This window comes from Halichoerus grypus, chromosome 1 (assembly GCF_964656455.1).
Source record: "Halichoerus grypus chromosome 1, mHalGry1.hap1.1, whole genome shotgun sequence".
Classification (NCBI taxonomy): Eukaryota; Metazoa; Chordata; class Mammalia; order Carnivora; family Phocidae; genus Halichoerus; species Halichoerus grypus.
This window is the reverse complement of record NC_135712.1, coordinates 124413681-124440952: the sequence shown is the minus strand read 5'-3', so window position 1 is coordinate 124440952 and position 27272 is coordinate 124413681. Positions and strand designations below refer to the sequence as shown.

General features: G+C 49.0%; 1 protein-coding gene across 2 annotated transcripts in view; it reads left to right on the top strand.

Moving 5' to 3' along the window:
• Window positions 1–27272, top strand: part of EPHB1 (EPH receptor B1) — a 504178-nt gene that overhangs the window by 76901 nt on the left and 400005 nt on the right. Inside the window, exon 1 of one of the 2 annotated variants that reach the window (XM_078071629.1) lies at window positions 12917–13385. The exons of the other annotated variant lie outside the window; for it this stretch is intronic. Within the exon in view, the coding sequence (XP_077927755.1) occupies window positions 13328–13385 (58 nt within the window). The 5' untranslated portion in view covers window positions 12917–13327. Of the gene's footprint in view, window positions 1–12916; window positions 13386–27272 lie in introns of those variants that run through there. 2 annotated transcript variants of the gene reach the window in all.

Genomic DNA, 27272 nt, shown 5'->3' with positions numbered 1-27272 from the left:
CGTTGTGCTATTTTAAAATTTGCTGCACTGAACATCTCTGCGCACGTCCTCCTTATGCACCTCCGTGGTTTTTTCTCTAGGTTAGTGCTGAGCAGCAGAACAGCAAAATTCATAGAGATGCCCAATTTAGGTTTTCTTAGGTACTGCCAAAATGCCCTACAGAATAAAACTGCAATTTATACTTTTACTGTCCATCTGCCCACATCCTTGCCTGCATTTAATATTAACAAACATTTGTTTTTACCAGCCTCTTGGGTGAAAAATTATATCTAGTTCATTTTGAGGAGGTAACTTTACTATGGCAGGTATATACAAAATAATGAATAGAAGTACATATATATGTATATATGCATGTATAGACATACAATTTAATTATTAATACCTACCACTCAGTTGAATATTGATGTTGCTTTAGGAGCATCTTCCCAATAGTGTGACAGTAATTCATTCATTTTTGCTCCTGTATAAGAATATACCCAAATTTATTTACTTTTTGTTTCACAACGATGGACATTTGAGCTATTTCCTGGTTTTTTCCTGTTAAGAATTGCGCATCTGTGAACTTCCTTGTGTATATCTCCCAGTGCGCATGTGCATTAAGTGCTGCTGAGATGTACCTCGCTGTGAAATTGCTCAGTCCTAGGGTGTAGTGGAGATCCCCAGCTGTGCACCCAAGTCCGTTCTCTCCATCTGCCCACATGCTGTCCAGCCAGACATCTCTCCCGCCGCCCTTTGAGTTGCAGGTGGCTATGCGACCGAGTTCTCACCAAGGGAATCTCAGCAGTTCCCATTCTGCTACTTTGGGATCAGAGCTTTAAGGTAATGAGTGTACCTCCTCCGTGCTCTCTTCTGTCTTCCTACGGCCCCAAACCCAAACGTGGTGGTGACCCAACTTTAACTTTGCAGAAAACAACAGAGTCCTAGATGCTGGCAGCGCAATGACTTAGGAAGAACCAGCTACCTGAATGACCATGAGGATCAAAGTGGTCCCACTGATCAGGATGGTAAACTTTGGGACCGATATGTGAGAGAGTAAGGCATTTTTTACCTTGAAGCCCTTTTATCGTTAGTATCTGCGTTATGATAGACTGTACTTAAGAAAGCACATGTTCAACTTCCCTGAGTGATGCCATACTCCTATTCAGAATGTTTGAACCCGCTGATACTCCCATTAGCAATGTATGAAAGCTTCCATTGCTCTGTCTTCTACTAACTCCAGCTGTTGTCTGAAATGTCTGTTCAGATATTTTCCCCTCTTTAATATTGGGTGCTTTTAAAATTATGGTTAAATATATAGCACATGAAATTTGTATTATAACCATTTGAAGTGTACAGTTCAGTGGCATTAATTATGTTCACAATAGTATGCAACCATCACCGCCATCTATTTCCAAAACCCATGCATCACCACCAGAGACTCTACCTATTGAGCGGTAACTCCTCATACCTCCTTCCCGGGAACCTCTAATCTACTTGCTGTCTTTATGAATTTGCCTACTTGAGGTATCTCATATGAGTGGAATCATACAATATTTGTCCTTTCTGTCTGGTTTAAAAATCAGGAACACTTTATGAATTTGTGTGTCATCTTTGTGCAGGTGCCACTCCGATCTCTAGATAGAGAATAATACATTTTTTACCTTGAAATTGATCATTTCAATTTTAGTATGTGTGCCTCCAAAGCAAGCACTTGGGCACTTTTAAAAATGTTTATTTCTTTTTGGTTCGTAGAAGTTCTTTATATGATCTGGATGTTAATACTTTTTAAATTAAATGGGTGGCAAATATTTTCCCAGTGTGTGACTTAACTATGTTTATGGTGTCTTTTCGTACCAAAGTTCTTCATTTTATGCAAATGTGTCTGTATTTTCCTTTGTGATTTGGGCTTTTTGTGTCCTGTTTATGAAATTCTCCTCCACCTACCCCACATCATTAAAATATTATCCTATATTTTCTTCAAAAACATTTTGAAACTTTTGCCTTTCATATTTGTTTCTGAACCACTGGAATTGATTGTGTTTGGTGTGAGAGGAGCCTAATTTTATTTTTTCAAATTGTCTCAGCAATATTTATTGAATGGTTGATTCTTTCTCTAGTACTTTGTAATGCTTTCCTTGACGTGGATTTTCCATATACACATTGGTCCTAAATCCCTACGTCAACTCCATATTGTTTTAATTATGCCCTCCATTCTGTTTGTCTTCAAAATAGTCTTGGTTGTTCTTGCCTTTTGCCTTTGAATTTTGGGTCAAATAGTCAAATTCTTCAAAAATATTATGGATACTTTTCTTGTATTTGCATTAAGTTTATACTTAAAGTTGTAGAGAATTACCATCAGTTTTCTTACTCATGAACATAGTGTATCTCCCCCATTACTTACATGGTCTTTAAACATTTTATTTATTTATTTATTTATTTATTTATTTATTTATTTATTTGAGAGAGAGAGAGAGCGCAGAGGGAGGGGCAGAGGAAGAAGGAGAGAATCTCGAGCGGACTCTGCACTGAGCGTGGAGCCTGACACTGGGCTCCATCTCACAACCCTGAGATCATGACCTGAGCCGAAATCAAGAGTTGGATGCTTAACCGACTGAGCCTCCCAGGCACCCCTAATAAAGTCCTATTATTTTTTTCCATAGGGGCCTTTTTAAAGCTTTCTTTAAATTTGTTCTAGATACTTTAGAGTTTTTGTTGTTATTAAAATGCCATATCATTAAAAATTACATTATTATTTTTCTGTAGATGTTTAGGGAAGCAATAGATTTTTTTTTTTTAAAGATTTTATTTATTTGACACAGAGAGAGAGAGACATAGCAAGAGAGGGAACACAAGCAAGGGGAGTGGGTGAGGGAGAAGCAGGCTTCCCGCTGAGCAGGGAGTCCGATACAGGGCTCGATCCCAGGACCCTGGGATCATGACCTGAGCCGAAGGCAGACGCTTAACGACTGAGCCACCCAGGTGCCCCGGGAAGCAATAGATTTTTACATATTGACTTTGTAACCAGCAAACTTGCTCATCTCTCATGTTTGGTCTACTGGTCTGTCTGCACAGTCTCTTGGGTTTTCTAGATGGACAGTCTTACTATTTGTGAGAATCTTGTTGGTTCTCTTTCTTCCTTATGGCTTTCATTTCCTTTCATGTCTTAGGGTGGTGGCTAGGACCTGCAGGAAAAAGTTGAATAGCAACAAGGAGAGCAGGCATCCTTCCTTTTTCTTCAACTGTAAAGGGAATACTTCTGATGTTTCATCATTAAATGCATTATTTGCTCTGGGGTTTTGGTAGATACCATGTCTCAAGACAAGAAGGATCCTATTTCCCCTATTAAATACTTTTTAAATTGTGAAAAGTTCTGAATTTTTATCAATTTTTTTTAACTTTTAGAAATATTTTATTTATTTATTTGTTAGAGGGAGAGAGCATAAGCAGGGGGAGTGGCAGGCAGCGGGAGAGGGAGAAGCAGGCTCTCTGCTGAGCAGGGGCTCGATTCCAGGACCCCGACATCATGACCTGAGCTGAAGACAGAAGCTTAACCAACTGAGCCACCCAGGTGCCCTTTATCAAATGTTTTATCTGTGTCTGTTGAGAGGATTATATAGCTTTTGTCCTTTAATCAGTTAATGAGTAAATAGATTCTCTAAAATTAGACTGTTCTTTTATTTAGTTATATTTACTGTGTTGATGATACATTTATTGGGAGTGCTGGTATATTTTGAATTTATTTCCATTATCTTATTTTTTGCTTTATTTACACTATGCTTTTCTTTACTTATTTTTTTCCTCTCCTACTTTCCGTTATATTGATTAATCCCCCCCCACCCCAGTGCTTATCTGGAAGTGGTTACCCTTAACATTTTTTTTCTCTTTTCTTTCTTTCTTTTTTCCTTTTTTGAGAGAGAGTGAGTGGGGAAAGGGCAATGGGAGAGAGAGAATCTCACTACCTGAGATCATGTCCTGAGCTAAAATCATGAGTTGGATGCTTATCCAACTGAGCCACCCAGGCACCCCTTCCTTTAACAATTTTAAAGCATGGTTGACTTGACAACATCTAAAACTATCCAATATCTCTGCCTGCTTCCAGAATGGTATCTGGGTTTTAGAACACTTTTAGTTCTTAAACTCCTAACTTAGATGCTTCTCTTATTCAGTATTTCAGTATTATCTTGCTTTTATAAACCCCAAGGATTGACCTACATTGATCTGTTCCTTTACTCATTGCTTCATTCATCTTACTTTGCTTTTCTGAGTTCATTTCCCTTATTCCTGAACTATTTTCTTAAGTAGGTCTCAAAGATAGCACCTGGCTGGTAAACTCCCTTAGTCTTGCTTTCAGTCTTGAAAAATATTTAGCTGGATATGGTATTTTAGGTTACATAACATTTTAAGTTGATAGTTCTTTTCTTTCTGTACCAAACATTTTGCTGCTTGGAAGACAAGTAACTTGTCACTTCGCTCTGATGGCTTTTAAGATGTTTTTTTGTCTTTGGTGTCCTGCAGGGCATTACAGTTTGCCTAGTCATGGATATTTTTTTGTTGTTGTTGTTGTTTGTTTGTTTTTGTTGTGTTTTAAAGATTTTATTTATTTATTTGACAGAGAGAGACACAGCAAGAGAGGGAACACAAGCAGAGAGAATGGGAGAGGGAGAAGCAGGCTTCCTGCCAAACAGGGAGCCTGATGTGGGGCTTGATCCCAGGACCCTGGGATCATACCTGAGCCGAAGGCAGACGCTTAATGACTGAGCCACCCAGGCATCCCTAGTCATGGATATGTTTTGTTTATTCTGCTCAGGACTTCCAAAATCTGTGTTTCCTCAATCTGAATAATTCATTTCTTTCATCAGTTCTGGAAATCTATCTGCTTTCTCTTAATATTCCTTATCCCCCACCCCCCAACCATTCCTTCTATTATTCTCTCCTAAGTATTTGAAAAATGATAGCCTTCCCTATGCTTCACTCATATTTTCAACCTCTTTTTAATGTTTTACATCTCTTTACTTTTCTCCCTTGCATTATAGTTAATTTTCTCAGATTTAACTTGAAGTTCAGTGAACCCGTCGCATATACAGAACCTCTTAAACCTATCCAGTTAGTTTTTAGTTTCCTTTTCTATGTGGTTCTCTCTCGAATGTATAGGTTCTTTTTTTTTATAATGTCTTATTCTTTTAAATATTGATATTTAAAAGACTTTCTCTGAGAGTTCTATACTCATAAGGGTCTAATCCTGTTTGTTTTGCCTGCTGAGTTTTGCTCATGGTAGATTTATTCTTGTGTTCTGTGATTTTGGATTGTGAGTTCATGTCTGGCAGGGCTTTATCTGTGGAAATCTTGTGGAAAGTGTGTCCTTTTTGCATTTCCTCCTGCCAATCCATTTACAACTAATTTTTTTCAATTGAGTTCTTGCCTGGGGAGATCTGAGATCAAGTAGTATAAATTTGAACTGAAACTGAGGTAAGTGAAGGCCTATGATAGGAATTCTGAGGGGAACTGCCCTGGCTGAGGGGCAAGCTTCCTTCCTCTCTTCTGTGAGTAAATGTGGGGAAAAGTCTCTCCCAGTCCATTCTTTCAGTGGAGGTGTTGCAACTTGAGGCCTCAGGTTTCTGCAGTGATGGCTATTCCAACTTTCTGCCTTGCATTCATTCAGAGCCTAGTTTCCAACTGATGTACATTAAAATTCAAGCTATTAGATTTCCCAGAACAGGAACTAATCCCCACCCACACTGCAGGGTAAGCTCCCACATTTACCATTCAGGATTTTAGTGCTTCTTTGTTTCTAGGCCCTTGGGAATACTTCTGAGCTTGGCAATGTATTGAGAAGAAGCTATTTTACATATTATTGAGTTCTTCTAGCCGTGTTTAGCAAAATGTTTTGCGAGTTAACTTATAATATTACCATAAATGAAAATTATTCTTTTACTATTTATTTTTCCCTTTGTTTTAGGTATTATTATTATTATTATTATTATTATTTGCCAACCTGAGTCTTTTAAATCAAGAGTCAGTTCATTCATATTTGTTATTGGAAGTGATTATGTACTTTCTTCTAAATTCTTATTGTTTAAACAATAACTTCCCTTGTATTTATTTAATATTTTTCAATTCGTTATTTAAAAAACATAGGGGTGTATTTTGTTTTTATCCTTTCCAGTATTTTCAAAAGCATATATATTTCTTTAAAGTGTATTTGTGAAAACTTTTAACTATTTAAATTGTTTTGAAAACAACTTTATTTTTTTTAAAAGAATTTATTCATTTACTGGAAAGAGAGAACCAGCAGGGGGAACGGCAAGGCAGAGGGAGACGGAGAAGTAGACTCGCCACCAAGCAGGGAGCCCAACGTGGGGCTCGATCCCAGGACCCTGGGATCATGACCTGAGCCAAAGGCAGACGCTTAACGACTGAGCCACCCAGGTGCCCCCAACTTTAATTATTTTATTCTTTTTTAAAGATTTTTATTTATTTATTTGACAGAGAGAGACACAGCGAGAGAGGGAACACAAGCAGGGGGAGTGGGAGAGAGAGAAGCAGGCTTCCTGCGGAGCAGGGAGCCCGATGCAGGGCTCGATCCCAGGACCCTGGGATCATGACCTGAGCTGAAGGCAGACGCTTAATGACTGAGCCACCCAGGCACCCCCCAACTTTAATTATTTTAAAGCAATTTCAGTATTTGTAAGATTTGAGCATTAAAAAAAAAAAACAAACCTCTTCTGAATCCCACCCATGTGAACAAGGAATTTCACATAGCTGTGCTACCCCTCCTTAAATGGCTCTTCTCTTTGTTCTTAATTAATATAGTTCGAGTTATTACATTTAGCTTTTTGTAATTAGAATTTTATCAACATGTATATTCTTTATTGAGACTATTTTTGACATTTCAATTCAATTTATAAGCAGTTTGCAAACATTTAGACTTCGATTTTAATTGATTTTATTACTTATCACCAAACCTCATCTGTCGTTTGAATATATTTTCAAGTAAATTTTTTCTGAATGGTTGCAAGTTTTCTGGGACCTGAAAATGTAACCAAAACCATTTATTGCTTTCAGTCCTGGAAATATATTTTTTGTGTGTCACAAATTTTCCCTCATAAAACTCTATAGCTCTGGTTCCATTTTCTTTTAGAACTTAGTGTCATGAAGTTAACAATCTTTATTCTACTGTAGGTAATCTATTTGTCCATGTGTGTCCATACATAGATGTAAGATTTCTTTAAAACATCCATATAGTATCCGGTTTTTATTGAGCTAAGATGAGTTTTATTTCTTCATAGCCTGCCAAGACTTTCATGGCATTTGTACTGGTATCTCTTTTAGGAATGCACCCAGGGACTCTTTCAAGTCCTCAGCCCTTTGCAAGTATGGACACAATTTTATATGTGTTGGTTCTCTATTTTCTGTGTTCCATGTGCTCTGTATTCTCTCTCGATGTTTTTCCTTTTTCTGTCCATTTTGTATTCATTCTTGGAAAAATTCTCCAGTCTGTTTTCTACATCATTCATTCATTGCTCAACAGCAACACATCTGCTCTTTACTGCTACACCAATGTGAAGGTAGATCCTGACACTGCGTGATTTTGTTTCCTGAAAACGCTTCTCTATCTCTTTCCCTTCCCTTCTCTCATTCCGTTGTCTTTTCTGCTTAACCTGTTTTCTTGTAAGCTTGTTCCTTTTACAAGGAGTTGTCTTCAAGCATGCCAAGAAGCTTCCTGAAAATGTCTCTTGACTGTACAGAGTATCATTTTCAAAGGGATGCTCCTCTCTGGGTCTTGGAGGGGCTGTTCCTGCTCTTTATTCTGAAGTATTCTAACAGACCACAGACGTCTTGACTCTTCTTTACTCCTCCTTGAGACTCATTAGTTCTTGCTGTTTTTTGCTAGGCAGGATGAGTAGATTGGCCTTGGGCCCTCCATCTCTCTCTTGCTTGATGGTTGAATCATCTGTTTAGACCTACACTGGTCTACAACCAACCAGTGTTTAATTGCCAGTTGCCAACAGGCTTCATCGAATGTATGTCTGCTCTACTAGGTGGCATCTTTCCCTAACCACCATCCTGATTCTCTGGTGCTCTGATGTGTCATGGGAAAAACAACGCTCAGAAAGCTGCACAGCTTCCATAGTTATTACTACGCCTGCTACAGCCTTTTGACCATTCTTCATATCCTGAATACATTGTGTTTTCACCAGCCCATCTGTCTGCCCAGTTGCCATGCTCATTTCTGGGTATAAGAAGACCTTGGGGAAGGGAGGAAGTTGGCCAGGGAAAACTGTTCTTCGTTTAGTGTGAAGCTGAAACAACAAAATAAAGAATATTTACTCCATTCCCTGGTTAGTAGAGACCTTGGGTATCTGAGTCAGGTATTGAAAGAGAGGGAATTACGACATATCTTCCTATCTATTTCTTTAAAGCAGGTTCTCTTTATAGAGGAGAACTTGGCATATGTCATACATGTGCTTGATAGGTTGTTCTCCATCCGGCTTCATCCGCCTTATAAGTATTGTCAGTTGCTTCCACATCCTGGCAATTAGGTTGTCTGTCAGTGTTCATTTACTTCATTAGTGTGAGTCTTCATATTTGTCTGTGTTTGCTGGGATATGTTCCTGAGAAGCAAGGAAAGGCTTGTTGGAAGCCTCTAGCCAGAGGCCATTTTGTACAGAAAGTCCCACAATGCATTTCAATGTCTGTCTTCCCAGGGAGACCGTGAGATCCTTAAAGGGAGAGGCTGGGTCACATACATCACCAGGTCCCCAGCACCTTGCAGGCTACCAACACAGAACTGCTGCACAATACATGTTGAAAGAACAAAAGAGAGAGGGAGCTTTTTATTATTTGTCTATTACCCATTGTTAAAATGTTTTAAATGACTCGTAAGTGGTTCACTTGCTTCTCCAAAAAGAATTGAGGACAATGTATCTTGCAGCTTAAGAATCAAATTAAAGGTAGCTTGGGTCATGGAGCGTATAACTAAACCTTTCATTTATGCAGTTAAGTAATATTTAAAAAGAAAAAGATAGGATAAGGGAGCAACTTAATGTCTTCTCATGTACAAGATAGCTGTATCATCATCCTCAGGATGGCTACTATTTGTCTGCGCTCTCCACAACTAGGTAGAATGAGGAAAACAGGCTCAAACTACAACAAAGGAGATGTAGGTTAATGGTTAGCAGGTCCTTTCTATAGGATAGCTTTATAACATATAGGATTATCAGGGGAAGTTGTACAATTGCATTCACTAGAAATGTTTTTCAACCTTTTAGACAGACTCTTTAGAGGTGGGGGTGAATTGGGTGGCTGCCCCAAACCTTCTAAGCAGAAGGGCTTCTGAGCACTAGAAGAAGGGTCAAATCACCCTTGGGTTCCTGGGACCCCTTAGCTGCTGGCTCAGAGGCGAGTATCTGTAGCTTTGAAGGAATGATTTAGTGATATCAAATAGCTGGGTGATTAATCAAGAAAACAAGTGAGCATTTGACATCACAGAGAAAAACACAGTAGCCAAGGAGATGCTTTGGGGGAAAAAGGCAGCCAGTCTTGGATTGCCCAACCAACGGTGCTTTCAGGGATATTTGCAAATCACAACCCATTGCAAGAGAAAGATCAATTTGCTGCACAGCTAAATTAATATTTAACTTGCTCAAGAAAAGTCAATCCCCTGGGTTATTAGAGAAATTAACAAAAGCCCTAAACTGATGCTATTCTTATCTGAGCCATCAGCATGCTCTCAAAGTCATCAATGTTGTTTTCCTTGCCCCTTATGATCTGATGTGCCCCAACCCCACCCCAATCCCACCCTCTCCTTTAACCCCTCTTCCTTCCCCCTTACCTCCTCCTCTTCTTGCCACAGAACCCTTTCTTCCAACAAAACCTGGTTTTGATGCCCCTAAAACAAAAAGCTGCCACAACAGAGGTGAGGTCTGGGGCCCCATCCCCTGATCACCGGGTACTTCCCCACCTGGCTGTCCCCTGAGATGACCGAGAGCACAGTTTTAAACACCTGGACAAGAACAGGGACTCTAAAGCCTCATTGTGCAGCAGAATCAATTGGGGTGGGGGCCATAAAATCATATTTGTGGGCATCCCTACTGACTTAAAATCCTTAAGGGTGAAGCTTGGGGGGATTAGAAGACATTAAGTCAGAGATTCTTGTGTAATTTGCCTGGTACAGGTGAAAGACCCTGGCAGAGTTCTCTTTGGGATTCCCACACTCATGGTCTGCCGGGGTCTTCCGAGGAGTGACGTTTTGCATTTGGACATTGGTCAGTTCTGTCTTCAGCCAGGTCAGGAAGAGCCACTCAGTACCGTCCAAAGAGATGTAGCATGAGACCGTGGGTGGGAGTGACCAGCTGAGGGACATCAAGACTTCCAGGCAGAGGTGGGGTTTGGGAAGAAGCGGAGGGCAGGAAGCTCACCTCACTTCATTTCAGGGTTGCATGTAAACGTCCAGCGCAGTGCGTGTACGCAGAAGGCGCATAAATAGAAGCCATTCCCCTCATGTCTAGCTGCACCGTCACCCTTTAACTGTTGCCTTGCTTTAGTCTCCCTCTGACATGCTACAGCGTCTTTGTCACCCTCCCCCGCTGCACTGTAAGCTTCCTCAGAGCAGGGCCTGTGGCTGCTGCGGCCCCACATTGTGGCAAGGGCCTGCCTGGCTCATCGCGGGCACTCAATAAATATTTGCTGAGTAAGTGGGTGAGTGTGTGACTAGGCAGGTGCAGGGAAAGGGGAGGTCGGTGGTGGGGATGGGGGTGGTGAGGGGATCCGGCTGGCTGAGCAGCCCAGGCCCAAAAGGCAGGTTTCAGGGAGCCCACAGAAAAGTCTGGATGCCATGCCAGAGGGGTTGATCTTTCTTTAGCAGACAGTGAGGAGCCACTAGTTTTCTGTGCTGGGAAGAGATAAGATCAAGTTTGGCTTGAGAAAGATTAGTTCGGCAGCAGAGTGCAGAAAGATTAGAGGGGGAGGGGATAGAAGCCAGGCCGCTGTTCAGACTCTCCAGTTGTCCAGGGGAAGGAGCATGGCAGGAACTGGGACAGGCTCATGGGTTTGGGACAAGGACACTGGGAGGAAGATGGGGCAGAGGTGGACTCTGCCAGACGGGCTTCTCAGAAGTCTGTGACAGAGTGAAGGAGAGAAGAGTCAGACTCATCCATCTGTCCTGAGCGAGGGGAGGGCTGGTAATAGAGCAGGTGAGGCTGCCAAGGAGTTGTCTATGGACCTAGAGAGCAGAAGTTGCAAGGACAGAGCTGGTGAGGGGGCTTCTTCTGAGGGTTGAAGAGGGAACAGTAAGAAGTGGTAAGACAGGAGGAACAAGGGGACCACGGAAAGGGAGGCTGGTCACTGATGAGGGGGGGTGCTGGGGATCCAGGGGGTGATGGGTAACCGGGGCTGGGTCATTCCCACGGTGACTACTCCAGCGATGTTGGTGGTGCGTGGCAGGGCAGAGGGCAGCTTGCATGGCGTTGGGGTGGATGATGAGGGAATGGAGATGGATGGGGGTCCCCCCTTTCAGGGGCAGAGGCAGGGTGGGATGGAGGGTGGTGGGAGAGGGAAGCAGTGTGAGTGAGAGCATGAGGGCGGAGAAAGCAAAGCAATGTCCCAACCGGGAGATGAGTCTGGCTGTGACTGAGGGGGTGCAGCCCAAGCAAAGGAGAGACCACACACACAGGTGGGAAACGGATTTAGCAGAGCTTGAGGAGGAGGACAGAGAGTGCGCAAGAGGTCACCACATCTGCCCATGGCTAACTCATCGAGAACTCTGGGGAGGGCTTGGTGGGGTAGAGAGAGCCGCCTTTGCGGCTATTAGAAGGGGCATCTAACAGGTCCTCCCTGACCCTGTAGGACCAGGCCATCATCAGGTCTGGGGTGGGAGTGATGCGGTGAGGACACCTCTCCAGCACAACATTACAGCCTCAAGGCAGGTCCTTGATCTAGAACGCTGGCTATGTCCAGAGACAGGAAGAGAAAGCAGAGCTGTGGGAGCTGGGACCTGGGAGAATCACTCCTACCTCCAAGGCCCTATCCCCTCGTTGCTGTCTATTCAAGTCCTTCCAACCCATGCTCAAGATCTCACCCACAATTAGGGGGCCTTTCTGTGTGCCTCATCTTGCAAAACCCTATGCTGTCCCTCCTTCCAGTCCTGTGGGGCCACCGGTGTCTCCCACTAGACCTGACTTCTGGGGTTAAGCTCTCTGTGGATGCTCACAGAATGCATTCAGAAGTGAAAACTAAAGACAGCCAGAGACTTGTAAAGGATTAAAGCAGCAGGGAGTTGGACACGAAGCATATCCAGTGCCCTGCACACACTGGAGCAGCCGTCCACACATTCTCTGAACCTCATTCATTCATTCATTCATTCATTCAACAGATATATGCCATCCCCTTCTATGGGCCTGGCATTGTTCTAGGCACTGGGATTTCTGTAGTGAACAAAACACACACGAATCCCAAGAATGGAGACCCTCTTTGTTCTAATAAGGAGAGACCCACAATAAACATAAGTGATTAGTAAAAGCCATACCGTATAAGGCGAAGTGCTATGGATAAGAGGGATAGGGTGTGCCTTCGCGTTGTACTATAATGGGTTGTCAGGGTGCGTGTCGCTAAGATGAAATAAGAAAAAAAATGATTATTTAAAGCTTACCCAGGCCTGGTGGGCTATAAGGAAGGGTATGGGCCTGAACTGGCTCCTTCTCTAGGCCCCCTAGGTTCCGGGGCACGGGGAGCTGGGCGGGCCGGTGCGCTTCTCCGAGAGCACCACGAGGGGGAGCCCGGACCCCTCCTAGCGCCTTCCAAGCCCTCCCGCACAGCCTTGCAAGCAAAAGTTTTTCTTAAACTAACAATGCCAGTGTAAGGAGGTGCTCGCGCCTGATTGGACGGGGGAATTTTGCAGGTTTGATTCCTTGATTGGACAGGAGGTGTTAGGGGTGGAGAGAGAGCTGATGGTGGGGGATCCCGCTCCCTCCCCCGTCAGTCTGGCCGGCTTCGTCCTCTCGTAGGCTCCGCTGTAGCTCGCAATGTGACACCAGGACGCACACGCGCTCGCGCGCTCTCCCCAGCTCACACTCCCTCGCCCTCTCTCTCACATACACGCGCACGCACACACCCACCTCTCCCATAAACACACACACACACATGCACACCCACACCCACGCGCGCCCGCACCGCCCCACGCGCGCACACTCCCGCCCACGCCCACGCCGCGCTCCGGGGAGTCCGGTCCCAGCGAGAGCGCGAAAGGATACGGAGAAGCCACCGGCGGGGAGTGCAGCGGCGCCCCGGGACGCGGCGCCCTCCCCGCGCGGCCGCCTCGGCTTGGGCTCGGCCTGGGGGCCGCCGGCCGGCGATGGCCCCGGATTGCCTGCTGCTGCTCCTCCTGGCATCCGCAGTGGCCGCTATGGAAGGTAACGTAGCCTCCGCCGAGCAAGTTGGCGGCTGGCGGCTCTATCCCCGGGGGCTGCTCGGGCTGCTTCGCGCCGCCCGCCTCCCGCGACCGGAGGGCACGGCTGTGGGGGAGCCCCGGCCGCGGCCGAGCGCGAGGCTGGGGCGGCACCCCTGGCGCGCCCCCGGCTGGCTCTCAGAGCCCGCAGGCGGTTCGCGGAGCCCCTGGCCCCCGCGCCCCGGCGCTCCCGGGCAGCTCGGGTCTCCCGCAGCCTCGGCTCGGCTCCGGGAGCGCGGAGCCCGCTGCATTGCGGTGCAGGCTCCTTAGCTCCGGGGGCGCCGGGCGCTGGGGACGAAGGGACGGCTCGGGCTCTCCGACCCCTGGAGTGCGGGCGCCTATCGGCTCCCCTCCTGTCCTGGCCACGGATGCGCTTAGGTGGCCGTGCGCCACCTCTCCTTTTCCTCAGCTCGGGCTCGGCGGGCTCCGGGACTCTGGGCTCGGCGGGCTAGCGCTGAGCGCGGGGGCCAGAGGAGCTCTGCCCCGGTGCCCCGAAAGTGGCCGCCGGAGAGGGACTGAGTTCATTGCCGTACTCTCGGTGGTCCCGGAGCCTGTGGAGCTGCATCTTTCCCGGGTCAAGTCGGGGCGAGGCGGACACCTTTATCGCCTCTTGAGCCTGGGAACCGGGATGCGGTGGCTAGGTGGTCTGTCCGGCAGAAACTCGCCCAGCATCGCCTTCGCCCGGGAAGGGAGACTCGCCGGGCAGGAGGCGACGGGCAGCGACACTCCCCCTGGTACTTAGCCTTGGCTGAGCCCCGGGCCGTGGCCGGGCAAGCGCGCCCCGCGGGCACCGCGCCTGGCGCAGTGGGGAGCACCCGCGCTCGGCGGCGCCCGCGAATCCCTGTGGGAAATCCCTGCCCCGCTCCCCGCCCCGCTCCCCTCCCCCGCCCCCGCTCCCTGCCGCCGAGCGCGGGCTGCCACCCCTCTTGGGAACGCGGCTGGGCCCGGGAGCCGAGCGGAGTTGCCGGGGTGGCAGCAACTGTGGGGGGTTGGTACGCCGCCGCGGCCGGGCTCGCAGCCGCGCTTCCCGGTGGCGGGAGCGCTGAAACTCCGGGGAGGGACTACGCGCGGGAGGGACGCGGCCCCTGACGCCCGCGCCGCTTTCCGAACTGGAGGCTCTTTCGGCCGGGCTGCCCCGTCCCTCGCCAGGCTGTTACCGGTTGCCCGGAGAGAAACGCCCCCACCCCGGACACCGTGGTCCAGCGCCCCTGACCCCTCCGAAAAGCGCTTCCTTTCTCCAGCGGAGCTGGGGCAGTCGGGGCCCCCGGGGCGGGGCTGATTCCTTCCCGGTGTAGGGAAGAGCGCTCTGTCCCGCGTTCGTTCTGGTGGCGGCGCGGGGGTGGGACGATCAATGCCTAGAAAGCTCTCACTTGCTTTTCTGAAGATGGGTTTTTTGTCTGCCTCCCGCTGCCCTTCCTGGCTGCTGGTCTTTGTGCGGAGGGGCTGCATTTTGGGACGTGCGGGGACGAGAGCGGTGGGGAGCGCGGGCGACAGACACCCGGGAGCAGAGCTGGTCGGTCGGGTTTGACTCACAGAGGGGCAAGGGCGGGAGCAGTTGAGCTAGGACGAGCACGGCGCTGTACACTTCCAAACCAGGCAGGACAACCTGGGTGAGCGAGCAAGAGCAACGGGCTAGGCGAGGCTGGACTTGGCAGCGCTGGGGCGGCGCGTCCTACCCGCCGCTCTTCGCGCGCGCGCCAGAGGGCCGGGGGCTGGGTCCCGGAGAGCAGATGGGTGCCCACTTTGGGAGCCTGGTCTTGGCACTGGGTCTCCATCAGTGAAGGAGGGCACGTGCATGCGAGCAAAATTGTTTGGAGAGCAAGCGCGTGGGAACACACCAGGCGTCTGGATGCCGGCAGTTTCCTTCCTGACCTCTTCTTGGTGAGCTCTCCCCGTCTGCTGGGCTGGAGCTGCCCGAGGGAGGGTGCCCTTGTGCCGGCACCCAGCCTGTATAACGGGCCCTGTCACTAGGTCACCTGGAGTGGCTCACGTTGTGGGACTTGGTCCCTTCTCTCGGCACAGCCCCAGAAACTTTGCCAGTAGCTTGGCAAGAGGAGCCTGAGTCTCGGCTGGAAATCTCTCCAGCAAGGGTTAAAAGAAACACCACATTCAGCAGAATATTAAAGCAGCCCCATCGTCCCTGCTCAGTGCGCAGGGATAGTACACACCATTCACTCCCATCTCTCCTCCAACGAGCGCAGGCAGGTTCATTTTCTCCTCTTCACACACGGAACCGCCTTCCCGCCTGCCTGGCTGGGCTAGGGCCAGCATCATTCGGTTTGTGATGAGTGAGGAATAATTATCAGAAAAGTGGATCAATGAGCTGCTTACACAGACAGCAGATCCCTCCCAAACTCTGCTCTGGCTAGGGGCGCCCCTCTTTACTCCTTTGGCCACTTACTGTGTCTGTCTTCTTTCCCTTGGCGAGGAGGTTGGGGGGAGCTCTGGTGGAATTGCACTGGGGCCTTGTGGCCCAGGGCCAGCAGCTCGAAGATCAGGTAGTTCTCAGCCCCCGCCAGGGCAGGAACAAAGGGACAGTGGAAGCCATGGGCCAGTTGGGGACCCTTGGCCAGACAGGCAGACCCCTATGAGACCCTCTGCCTAGGTGGGAGAAAGGAAGGGGCTGGTTGACATGGGGTGTGGGAAAACCCACACTGAAAGAGAGCCCCCCTTCCCTCCTTTTCCCTCCCCTTCCTGGTTTCCAGCCAGTGGTTCGGCTTTGTGGGGAGAGAGATGCCATTGCAGGGAAAAGGCTCTCTGGGGCTTTTAAAGTCTATTTTCAGAGGAGAACAGGGCAGGCTGGGAGGGAGGGATGCTGATATCCTCTGGCCTTCTGGACACACAACCAGACCTCTTAGTCCAGATAAACACCTGCCTCTTAAAGCCCATGTCTTTTCACACTGGGTCTGGGAGCTTGTTGAGAACAGGCTGCTGGGGTCTACGAGGGAAGGCCACCATCTGCATTCTCTGAGCTGCCCTTTGGCCTGTGCTCTTCAAAACAGGGTCTGGAGGCCTGGGCTTCTTTCGAGGTGTTTCTGCAGCAGTGGGACATGTTGGGCTGGCAGCAGACACCCTGCCCTCAGAGTGGACTAAGTGTATTGGCCTTTCTGGGCGGCAGCCATCCAGCATCACTGAAAGCTCATAGCATCCTCCCATCCCCACCCCTGGCATCCACGAATGACCATATACCTGCAGGTCTGGACCTCAGTGTCTGGACACTGGTTGACCAGAGCACGCCCAGGAGACCTGCTCTTAGGTGTGGCCTAGAGTGAAGTCCTGGGCTTGCTGTCCTCGAACACGCTCATGTGTTTGATTCGGTGGTAGATTTCTTGGGGCTTGACAAATAGTGGGTTCTCAGGAGGGGTTGCTGATGCATGGATGCACGCCTGAGTTACTGTGCCCCTTTGGGGCATACCGCACCTTAAAATGCAAGGGCACTGAGCTACATGGTACACACTTAAATCTCCTTAGAAGTTCATGGTGAGGGCGCCTGGGTGGCTCAGTTGGTTAAGCGACTGCCTTCGGCTCAGGTCATGATCCTGGAGTCCTGGGATCGAGTCCCGCATCGGGCTCCTTGCTCAGCAGGGAGTCTGCTTCTCCCTCTGACCCTCCCCCCTCTCATGCTCTCTCTCTATCTCATTCTCTCTCAAATAAATAAATAAAATCTTTAAAAAAAAAAAAAAGAAGTTCATGGTGAAAAACCCCCAACCTCAGGCCCTGTGTCTACCACAGGCGGCCAGGTTAGGCACTGATTGGCTGTTTCTGCATTTTATGTTAATATTTCTTTGCTGTGTGTGCATCTGTTTTGGGCATCCGTGAGTGTGCATGAGCCTACCAGCAGTAGCAGGCGCCAAAGATTTAAAAAAAATGTGTGGGAGAGACAAGTAAATTTGAGGAAATTCTGTTAGGTGATTTTATCTTCTGTGCATTGTGGAAAGGTGGCTATTACTCAGTCTTTGTGGAGGGACCCCCTTCAAGCCAGCGAAGGGAATGCTGGTGAAATAGGGCAACGCAGCTCTGGGTGATCACTTGAGAAAATTCTTGGCAGGGTAAATAGCTGCGGAGGTTGGACCCAGCCCCAGCTTGAACCTTCTGGGTTGACAGAGCAGAGTCACCACCAGCGGTGCCCCGGAGCACGAGGAAGGCCTGCTGGGCCACAGAGTATCTTGCCCCAGTCCCTCCTACCTTTTGTTGACCTGGCAGACGCAGACCTAGATCTCAGAGCCCCTGCCCTGGCCCCTCACCAGTATGGATCCTAATTACCAAGATGTGCTTTGGGAAAAGCCCGTGAGGCAGAGACATGATATGGCATCCTTTACAATTTTACCCATCTACAAGTAATCTTTGATAAAACAGATTGGACCGGAGAGGAAGGGTGGTGCCAGGGAGTGCATGACAGCACCACGACCCCTTCCTCTGGATCTAGTGTGTGCACCCACCCTCACCCCATTGACCAGAAACTACCTATTCTCTCGTTGGTTGACTGAATTTAGTGAACTTGGGGTAGTGGAAGGAGGTGCAGGGTCGGGAATGGGGTCTGACCATGAGGATGGGGCTGAGGTCCACATGAGGTGCAGACAGATGGCTGGATTGTGAAGCCAGAGTCGTCCACCTGGATTTTTCATCTCCCCATTCTGTGGTTTGGGGAAATCACCTAGTCCCCCTGGCTGAGTGTCTTTCTCTGGGTTGTGATGCTCATCTGTTTCAACCTCAGAAGTCGGACAAGTTATGTATGTTACTAGGATATACCTCTACTAGTTCAAAAATTAAGGTGCTGTTAAAGTCAAAGATACTTTTTTATTATTGAATCAAAACAATCAACTGTATCATGTATAGCTAGTCTCTAAGAGTTCCTAATAACACTCAGATTCAGGAGCATAGCAGGTGCCAATGTGAGCAAAGGGTGGAAACAATTTTAAAAGCCAGAAGAGGGGAGTATCAACTTGGGCAGTGGTTCTCAGGTTTCAGGAAGCCTCGTGGCACCTAGGCAATTTGTTATAGACTCCTGAGTGCTCACCCCAAAGGTTCAGCAGGTCTGGATGGACCCGGAGAATCTGCTTCTGGTCTCCCTAAAGATCCTGGTGTAGGTGCTTCTTGGAAACACTGCTCAGGGGGAGGTTCTCAGCTAAGCTGTGGTCAGAAATCCTGGGTAGTCTTGCTCCCTTTTGCACTTGCTGAGTCAGAATGGCCTGGACATCTGCATTTTTAACAAAGGGCTCCAGTGATTCAGATGCAGGCAGCCTGACACCAGTATATTTGGGAACGGCCGATAATAGCCAACACTTTACACGAGGTATTGTTCTAGGTGCTTTACATAAGTTAATTCACTTAATTGATACAACAACTGTATCAGTCAGGTGTTGTTATCAACCCTACTCCCATTTTTCAGGTGAGAAGACTGAGGTACAGAGTAGATAAGTTATTTGCTAAGGTCATGTAGATAGTTAAGTGGCAGTGCATTTGAACCTGGGTGGTCAGGTTCTGGAGTCTGTGTTCATAACCATCCACCTTCCTACACCACTTCTGGGTGTTTTGCATGAAGAAAGGTTCAGATCAGCCTGAATCCATGGGCAGGAAGAATTCCAGATGCTCATCAGCCACTGGCCATTGGGTACCTCATTGATTACTGAGCACTCCGTGTTTGCATGGTCATGGGAGAAGAGATGAGTGAAGTGTTCAGATCATCTCAGTGCTTCAGCTCAAACACCAGTCTCCACGTAGCTCCCTTCCTGCCCTTTTTCCCACCTCCTACCCTTACTCCCACCCTACACACACACACACACACACACACACGCACATACACACTGTTGGAGACCTGCACCACAGCATGACTTGTGATCAAAAATCTAGTAGAAGGACTGGAATATCTTTCCTCCTCTCCCTGCCCTGGCCAGCTCTCCCAAGTAAGAGATGATTACAGGCAAGTGTCCCCAAAGGAGATGGGCCTGGGCACCCCATGCATCCTGGAGTGGTGGAGGGGGCACACGGGGCCCTTACCTGCCTCCACCTGACAGTCTAGAGCACATCCCTCCACCTGGATTTCAGGAGTCTGCATCCTTGGAAGAGCTCCCTTTATGTCTCCCTCTTCTGCACTAGCCACTTAAGCAACCTGAATATTTCTGTCAGATTTCCATGTCTCCAAAGGTGGTGGGGAAACAGAACATTGGATGCCTGCCCTTCTGAGGAAATTACTATAGTAATAAAGTTACACCCTGGGAGAGATTTCATATTTAAAAGCAAAATAGTACATGAGAAATTCCTCAGCTCCTTCTGTGGCTTCCACTTCAATTTCAGCAACAGTTGGGGCTCTTGGTCAGAGTGTGTTTGACTGTGCTGGGAGAGGGGGCATTGTCTGGCCCCGTCAGGGCCACCTGCTCCGTCAAAGACCCCTGACACCTGATGTCTGAGCTACCTCACTGGCTTTTGTTGATCACTCCTCTGGGGATTAGAGAAATGGGAACACACTTGCCAGGGAGGCCTGGAGGATGGGGTGAGGGTTGGTTCTTTGCTAATGGAAAACTGCTTTCCACCTGACCTAAGCCACAGCGAGCAACCAAACACACCAGTGTTAGCTCTCTCTCTCTCTTTGTGCCTCAGTCTTCTCGTTGTTGACTAAGACTAGACGAGGGGTCATTATGGGGGAGAGGGTAGCGGGGGCTTGGGGTGGGGGCAAACCCCGGGGTAGAAGCAGTGCGAGAAGTAGGGGGGTAAACCATTATAGAACTGTCTGGCGCATGGTGGGGCGTGGTGACCCCCTGGCTAATTGTGGGTGGGTGTGACTCCTCATAGGCTGGTGGGGTTTCTGCAGGGGCAGCTCAGGACCCTGTTTTTGGGCATCAGAGATGAGCGAGGGCGAGCTTGGCTAGCATCAAGAAGGGCCTCAGCCTCATGCCCTCCACGAGGCAGGCCCTGTTCTAGGGACCTCCCAGTGGCCAGCAGCAGGCCCAGGCCCGCGTGGGCGGCGCAGGCAGTGCTGGAACCCCAGGCCCCGCTGGTCCCACGTAGTGTCATCTGCCAGGTGTCTCTCAGTGTACCTGGCTTGTCAGTTTGCCTCTAACTTGGTGAACGAGAAGGCTTCATTTCCACAGCCGAGAAAAGGCATCTTGCTCCCTCACTGCCCAGCCGGCATGGAATGTTGCTCAGCTCTGTGAGAGAGTGCCCAGAGCTGAAGATCTGGGAGCCCTTCACCATACTCTAAGACCCTGCTGATGATGAGGGCTTCCGGACAAGCCATTTGCTAAAGGGGAAAAAGGATGAGAGGAGGAAGGACCTGTTTCCCCTTGCATCACCTATAGAAATATTCCTCTAGGTCAGGTGAAATCCCAGCAGCCCAGACACACCATTAGCAGCTGCTTCAGGAGGCTGCACTGTCCCCTCATGGAAGGTTCCCCTGGAGTTCTCTGTAGCAGAACTGGGCCAATGTGGACACGTACAGGAAATTTCTCGAGAATTACCAGGACTCATTTCTGCCTGCAGATTGCACCTGAGGCCCTGAGTCTCTCCTCTCTCCCCTCCCGCTTCCTGACAGCAAGTGACAAAGTGACTGATTTGAATTTAACCTCCTTGCTCTGCTTCTCCATCCCCCAGTGGAGGTGATAATGAGCAGAGAAATGGGCAGAGGCAGGTGGCCAGGAGGGGAGGGGGCAAGTGAGGGGAGCAGGAACCCCAGGCTGTAGCCTAGCACTAGCCTTTGGGGGCTCTCGGGAGCTCTAGGGAGCTGAGACAAGGGGTCAGACTTGAAGGGAAGACACTTTCCAGAAATCCTATAGCCTGGTGGCACTAGAACCAGGACTGAACTAAGCTCCATCTGTCCATTGAGCCTTTGCCACATGCTGGTCCCTGTGTATACCCTTAATATCCAAGCACTCATTGTCCCATTTTACAGGTGAGGAAGCCGAGGCTCTGAGAGGTTAAGTTAAGAGCTAAGGTTCAGGGGCGCCTGGGTGGCTCAGTCGTTAAGCGTCTGCCTTCAGCTCAGGTCATGATCCCAGGGTCCTGGGATCGAGCCCCGCATCCGGCTCCCTGCTCAGCGGGAAGCCTGCTTCTCCCTCTCTCACTCCCCCTGCTTGTGTTTCCTCTCTTGCTGTCTCTCTCTCTGTCAAATAAATAAATAAAATCTTTAAAAAAAAAAAGAGCTAAGATTCAAACTGATGTTTTGACAAGTGGGACAACTCCCCAGGCCTCTGCCTCCCAGTTCAGCACCTTTCCCATTAATGTCGCTTATTCAGGAATTAATTCAGGGAGCATCTCTTATGCACCAGCTGTTTACTGTCCTGCCAAGTACTGTCAAAGGTCCCAGACAGTGCTACGGGTCTCCACATTCAGGTTCCTGTGGCCAGGCTCTCCTTATCTCTCTGGAACTGCCCCACCTGTGCCCCCAGGTGGAAGAAAACCTTTTTCCTTCCAGTTTACCTTTTCCTGCATGCACTTTGCCTTTCCCGTGTGCTCCCCAGCAATCAGACCCCCCCACTGTGGTCATTATTGGTTTCCTGTTTGCTGTATGTCCATCTGGCTCTTGTCTCAGATGAACTGTTTTGCTTAGGTGGTTGCAGTTTGGCACCTGTGCCTGGCTTTTAGTGGTGGGAGTTGGAGGGGTGTGGGGAGCAAGGTCACTGTGGGTCACTGGGGGTCTCCTGGAACTCCAGGAGGAGGGAGAGCTGCAGGTGCTCACCTTTGGGGACCTCCCTGGCTTCTGTCCTGTGGGTCCTGTCCTGCCCGGGGCTGTGTTGCTTGAGTCCTGGCTGCTCCCACCCACCTGGCCAGGTGCAGACACCATGACATCAGAGAAGGACAGTGGGATTTAGCAGCAGCTTTGAGCATGGAAGGATGTGTGGGAGGATGGGGAGGAGAGCAACCCCTCAGTGTCCTAGTCTCATTGGACGGTGGCTGGTGCCCCTTGGGGCCGTGACTGTGGAAAGGGCTGAGCAGGAGGACTGGGAAAATTGCAGGCAGCTCCGTCTACAGTGGCAGCAGAGAAAATGCCTTATCTGTGAGAGGCAGCCGGGCCCTGCAGTTAATTATTCTCTTGTTTTTCTCTTGCTGTTTTTCTAACACATCAAGGTAGGACCTTTGCCCTTGGCTTTCTCATTGATGCCGAGCCTGGAACTGGGTGGCAAGCTTGGAGGAGGGGAGAGGGAGAGGAGGAGCATCACTGGGGAAGGTGGAAGGGGAGCCATCCAGGGATCCTTTCAGCCCCTTTGGCAATGCATCCAAAGGGGCTGGATGGAGGAACACAGACTCTAACTTTCAGGGCAAGGAAGAGGACCTCAGTCTCATCGGAAAATCCACTGAGTTTTGGCAGATGCCCAGGGGCCCATGTTGGGCAGCGGTCAGACCAAACTTTGGGTGTCAGACCACAGATTGGTATTTTGGTTCATCCTGGCTACTATGTGTGTGAATCTCTTCCAGCATCGTCCCGACCAGTGCAAGACCCTTCACAGTCCAGGTCCTCCTTTCCTCCTGTCCCTCTCGCCAGCAGCATCACCTGCTGCTTCATTTTCCCCTGCTCCACATGGGAACACATGCACACACACTACACAGGTACGCACACCTGGGCACCATCTCTTTTTCTTTTTGTCCCCATCTGTGCAGAGGCCAGCTGAGCTTCTGCCACTGTGTGCCTCTGGGTCTGCACCTGCCTGCTCCGCTTTTGTTGCATTTCTCACTGATCTTTTCTTGGCAAACCCTATCTCGTTTTTAGAATTCACCAGAGTGGTCACCTTCCCCTGGAAGCCTTCCTTCCAGCCCCAGGCTGGATTAGGTGGCCTCCTGGTCCCTACCACAGCTGCCTCTGCCTCCCTCTGTGGGAGCTCATTCCCCGCTGGTCTATAATTGCGTGTTGCTTTCGCTGGACAGCCCACAGTGCTGTGAGCCTTTGAAGGCTGGGGCTCTATCTTAATGGTCATGATATCCCTAGCGTGTGGCACATAGGTAGCATCAATAAGTGTGTGTTAGGTGAAAACCTGAGGTCATGTCTTGTGTAGTAGTTTAAAACATCTCTGCAAATTTTCTGATGCCCTCCTTGTCAAATATGAAGTCCAGGTCCTCTCCCCTTGAATATGGGTGGGCCTTCTTACTCACTCTAATGAAGAGAATATGGCAGAAGTGCTCCTGCATAACATGACATTGGACGTGAGATCATAGAGGATCCCAGCTTCTGCCTGCCTCTCTCTCCTGGCATGCTTGCCTTTGTGACCCAGCCACCATATTGTGGGGAAGCCCAAGTGGCCTGGAGAGGCCATGTGTCGGTGTTGTGGTGCCACAGCCCAGCTCAGGTCCCAGCCCACTGCGAGCAGCAAATGCCAGGCATCGGAGTGAGGGGGTTTCAGAGAGTTACAGCCCCCATCCTTTCAGCCATCCCTGTGGACTCCCAGTGGGAAGGGACAGGCTTTCTTCCCCGAGCCCTGTCCAAATCACAGATTTGTGAACAAAATAGATGGTGTCACTGTTTAAAGCCATCAGGTTTGGGGTTGGTCTGTTATACAACAATTGAAAACCAAAATATCCTGGCAGAAGTAGTAGAAAGAATGGTTTAGAGAAAACCGGAGAGGACTTAGGGAGAAGCTGGGGAGGGGGAGGAGAAATGGTATGTCATCCATTCAACATCTAACACATATTTCTTAGCCTCCTACTGTGTGCTAGGCTATATGCCCAGGACAGAAAGTGTCCCAGCTCTTGGGGGGACAGTCATGAAGACGACAAATGACATAGAATATAATTTTAGGAAAGTGCTACGAAGGGATAAACAAGGTGATGCGTGCAGGCTTGGACAACTTGAAATGAGGGAGAGGATGGGGAAGGGAAAACCTGTCTCTGTGAGCACGTGAAGGCTGGTCTTGCCAAACAGGCTTAGCTTTACTCTGCATGAGAGACAGATTTTGCCTTGATTACGAAGTTCTTTCCAGCCAAGCTGAACCAAGATGGAAGAGGCTGCCTTGAGGGATGATCAGCGCCATCCCAGGTCTCCAAGTGAAGGCTGAACCACTCCCAGACCTGAGAGGCCAGATTCTACAAGAGGGAAATGAGGAGTGGGAGCAAAGAGACAGAACTGACAGCTTTGCTTAGGAGCCATCAGTTTCATGAATACTCAGACGGAACACATTTATTGAACATCTACACGGGAAGCATTGTACTTGAAGCTGAAAACATGAAGGTAAAGAAGACATAGTCATTCCTTCAAGGAGCCACCTATTAACAGACTGGTGGGGGAGAGAGAGCCATGCGGCCTACAGGCTGTAACAGGACATGTGATGGAGTCTGATCGATGTGGTATAACGGTTACATGTCAGCTGCTAGGAGAGACCAGTTGAGATCATACTTCCAGTGGGGAGGAGTGTGTGTATGTGCATGTGTGTATGAGAGAGAGAGAGACAATAGAGAGATCCTGGGTGAAGCTCCTTGGAGGATGGATAGAAATGTGTCAGATAGAGATGGGAGTGGGTAGGAATGAGAAAGCAAGACTGAATTTTTCTTCCTCTCTGTCTCATGAAGGTGGACATCTGGAGCTCTCCATCAAGAGCTTGGCCTATTTTATTAGCCATATCTTTGGTTGCAGAGGCAGATGTTCAGCTCAAGCTGCAGGAAAGCAAAGGGTAGGGGGTGATGACTGGCACTTGTTATTACTGGACAGTGGGCTTTGGCTATGAGGACCTCTAGGGCCACCAGTGTTGCCTAAGGACTCAGTCTCCCTTTTCTCGTTCTTTAACTCTGTGTCTGTGTCAGCCAGGGTCTTGGCAGAAAACAGACTGCCCTCTCCAAGGGTTGATTGAGGGGAGTTTAGTGAAGAGACTCTGCAGTTATGAATAGGGTTAAGGGACTCCCTGAGGATGGGGATGCAGCCAGGAGCTGGCAACAGTGGGAAGCCACGACTCCCCATGGTGCACAGGGCGAGGGAAGGGAGTGAAGCTACGGGTACCTGGCAAGAGCTGTAGCATGAAGAGGGCTCCTTGACAGGAGCTGTAGACATAGATAGAGGAAGGCAGCCACTGCCCAAACCATGCAGGGCCAGAGAAGGGGCATTGTATTCCCTGAACTCCTTTACCTCCTCGTTCTCTCTTCCTGCCAGCGCTTGGGATGAACTCAGCAAGAAGGCAGGGGTCATGGAAGCCTGGTTCAGAAAGGTCAGCCTCCTGAGGCTCAGGAGAGGGCAAAGAAAGGTAGAGAATGGATCTGAAGGGACAATGAGCAGAGTCATTTATGTTGACTTCATCCTCAGACAGGCCTTCTGCAAGACCATCATGTGGCCACTAGCAACTCAAACTCACGTTCTCTGGAAACTTCCGCAGAAAGAGAAATACTCACTCCCAGAAGTGCTCCTCCTAGCAAAAGCCCTGGAACTTTGGTCTCCTTGGTGTTCCTTGGGTCCTAAGCCCCTCTTGTGAATCAGGCTGTCACTGGGATGATGGAATGCACTTATTGGCCAGGCTCGAGGCACGCATGACCCATCTCTGGAGCTGGAGGGAGAGGGTTAGCCCAGACCCACCTGAAAGCACCTGGCCTGAAATGAGGACCAGCTCCCCACAGAAAGTCAGGGTGCCGTTACAAGAAGCAGGAGTGGGTGCCAGTATACCACACCCCTTCAGCCTTCCCACATAACTGAATCATGGAGCATAATGGAGAGCAGTAAAGGGAAGGACGGGGCCTGCGGGTCAGAGAGGGGCTGTAGATGGGGGCTGCTGTGTCTGTGGTGGTCCCGATGGAAGATCTGGGAAAAGGTGGGGAAACCGAAGGTCATGGAGAAAAGTAACAACCCAGGATGGCTGGGCAAATAGCTTCTTTCTTGATGAGGATGTTACCTCTATTCCTGAGCATCACGATCAAACTCAAACTCCTGAGCAGACAAATAGCAGGGGTGTTTGGCTAAAGGCAAAGTGATTTTAAGGGGAAGTTATCTCAACCAGGCTCTGAAGGAGAAGGGCTCCTATTTGGGGCAAGATGAAAAAACACTGTGCGAGGGGCCCTACCTGTGACTGTGGCTCTCTGGGTTGCGACATAGATATCAGAACATCTTAACATAATAGTTGCATTTAAATTCGATACCCAGTGGAGAGCAAGAATGAAAGAAATGCAAACTCCTAGGAACAACGGGATGGCTCATTTCCCTTCATTTCTCGACATTATCAATCCTGGCTTAGTCTCACCTGGAATTTCCGTTTTACATCAGTAGAATATTTATCCATTGTGTCCTGTGTACTTTTTGTCAAGGCTCTGAGACTTTTATAAAGATGGCTGGTCTTCAGAGTCCTTTGTACACGTCTTCCTTCATACGTTAGATGTCTCTTCCTCTCTTGAGGAATCTGCTTAGAATACATCAGAGGAGGACTCCATTTGCCCTTCCAAGTTCCCTGCTCTTGGCTCCAACTTTCCTCTACTCCCAGCCAAGCAGAAAAAGAGCAGTTTAATTTTTTTTTTTTTTTTTTTTTACACAGGAGCACAATGCTGCTGCTCGACATGAAAACCCGTGGTTTTCTTTTTCCAATCAGAGGAAAGTAATTTTCCTTTCACTCACCTGACTAACTTGTTCAAAGCGTCCCCTCCCCACCCTTTTCTGATATCTTGCTGCTAAGTATTTGCCAATTCATTTGCATCTCAATGGTTCCTTAGCAACTATCATACCCTCGGGATTGGGTACAAAGCTGCTCTCCTACACGGACCGCCAGGGTTACATCGCCCTCTTTTACGGTGTGAGTTACCAAACCGAACCCTGCCCAGACATGAAACACATTTACTCACAACAGCACGCTGGTTCGGAATTACAGTGCACTTCCTCCTCGCCTTATCTGAGCATGTGGCCTTCCAGGGGACCCTTGCGCTGAAATGCCCCCAATAACTGGTTGGCCCCTGAAAACTCTCC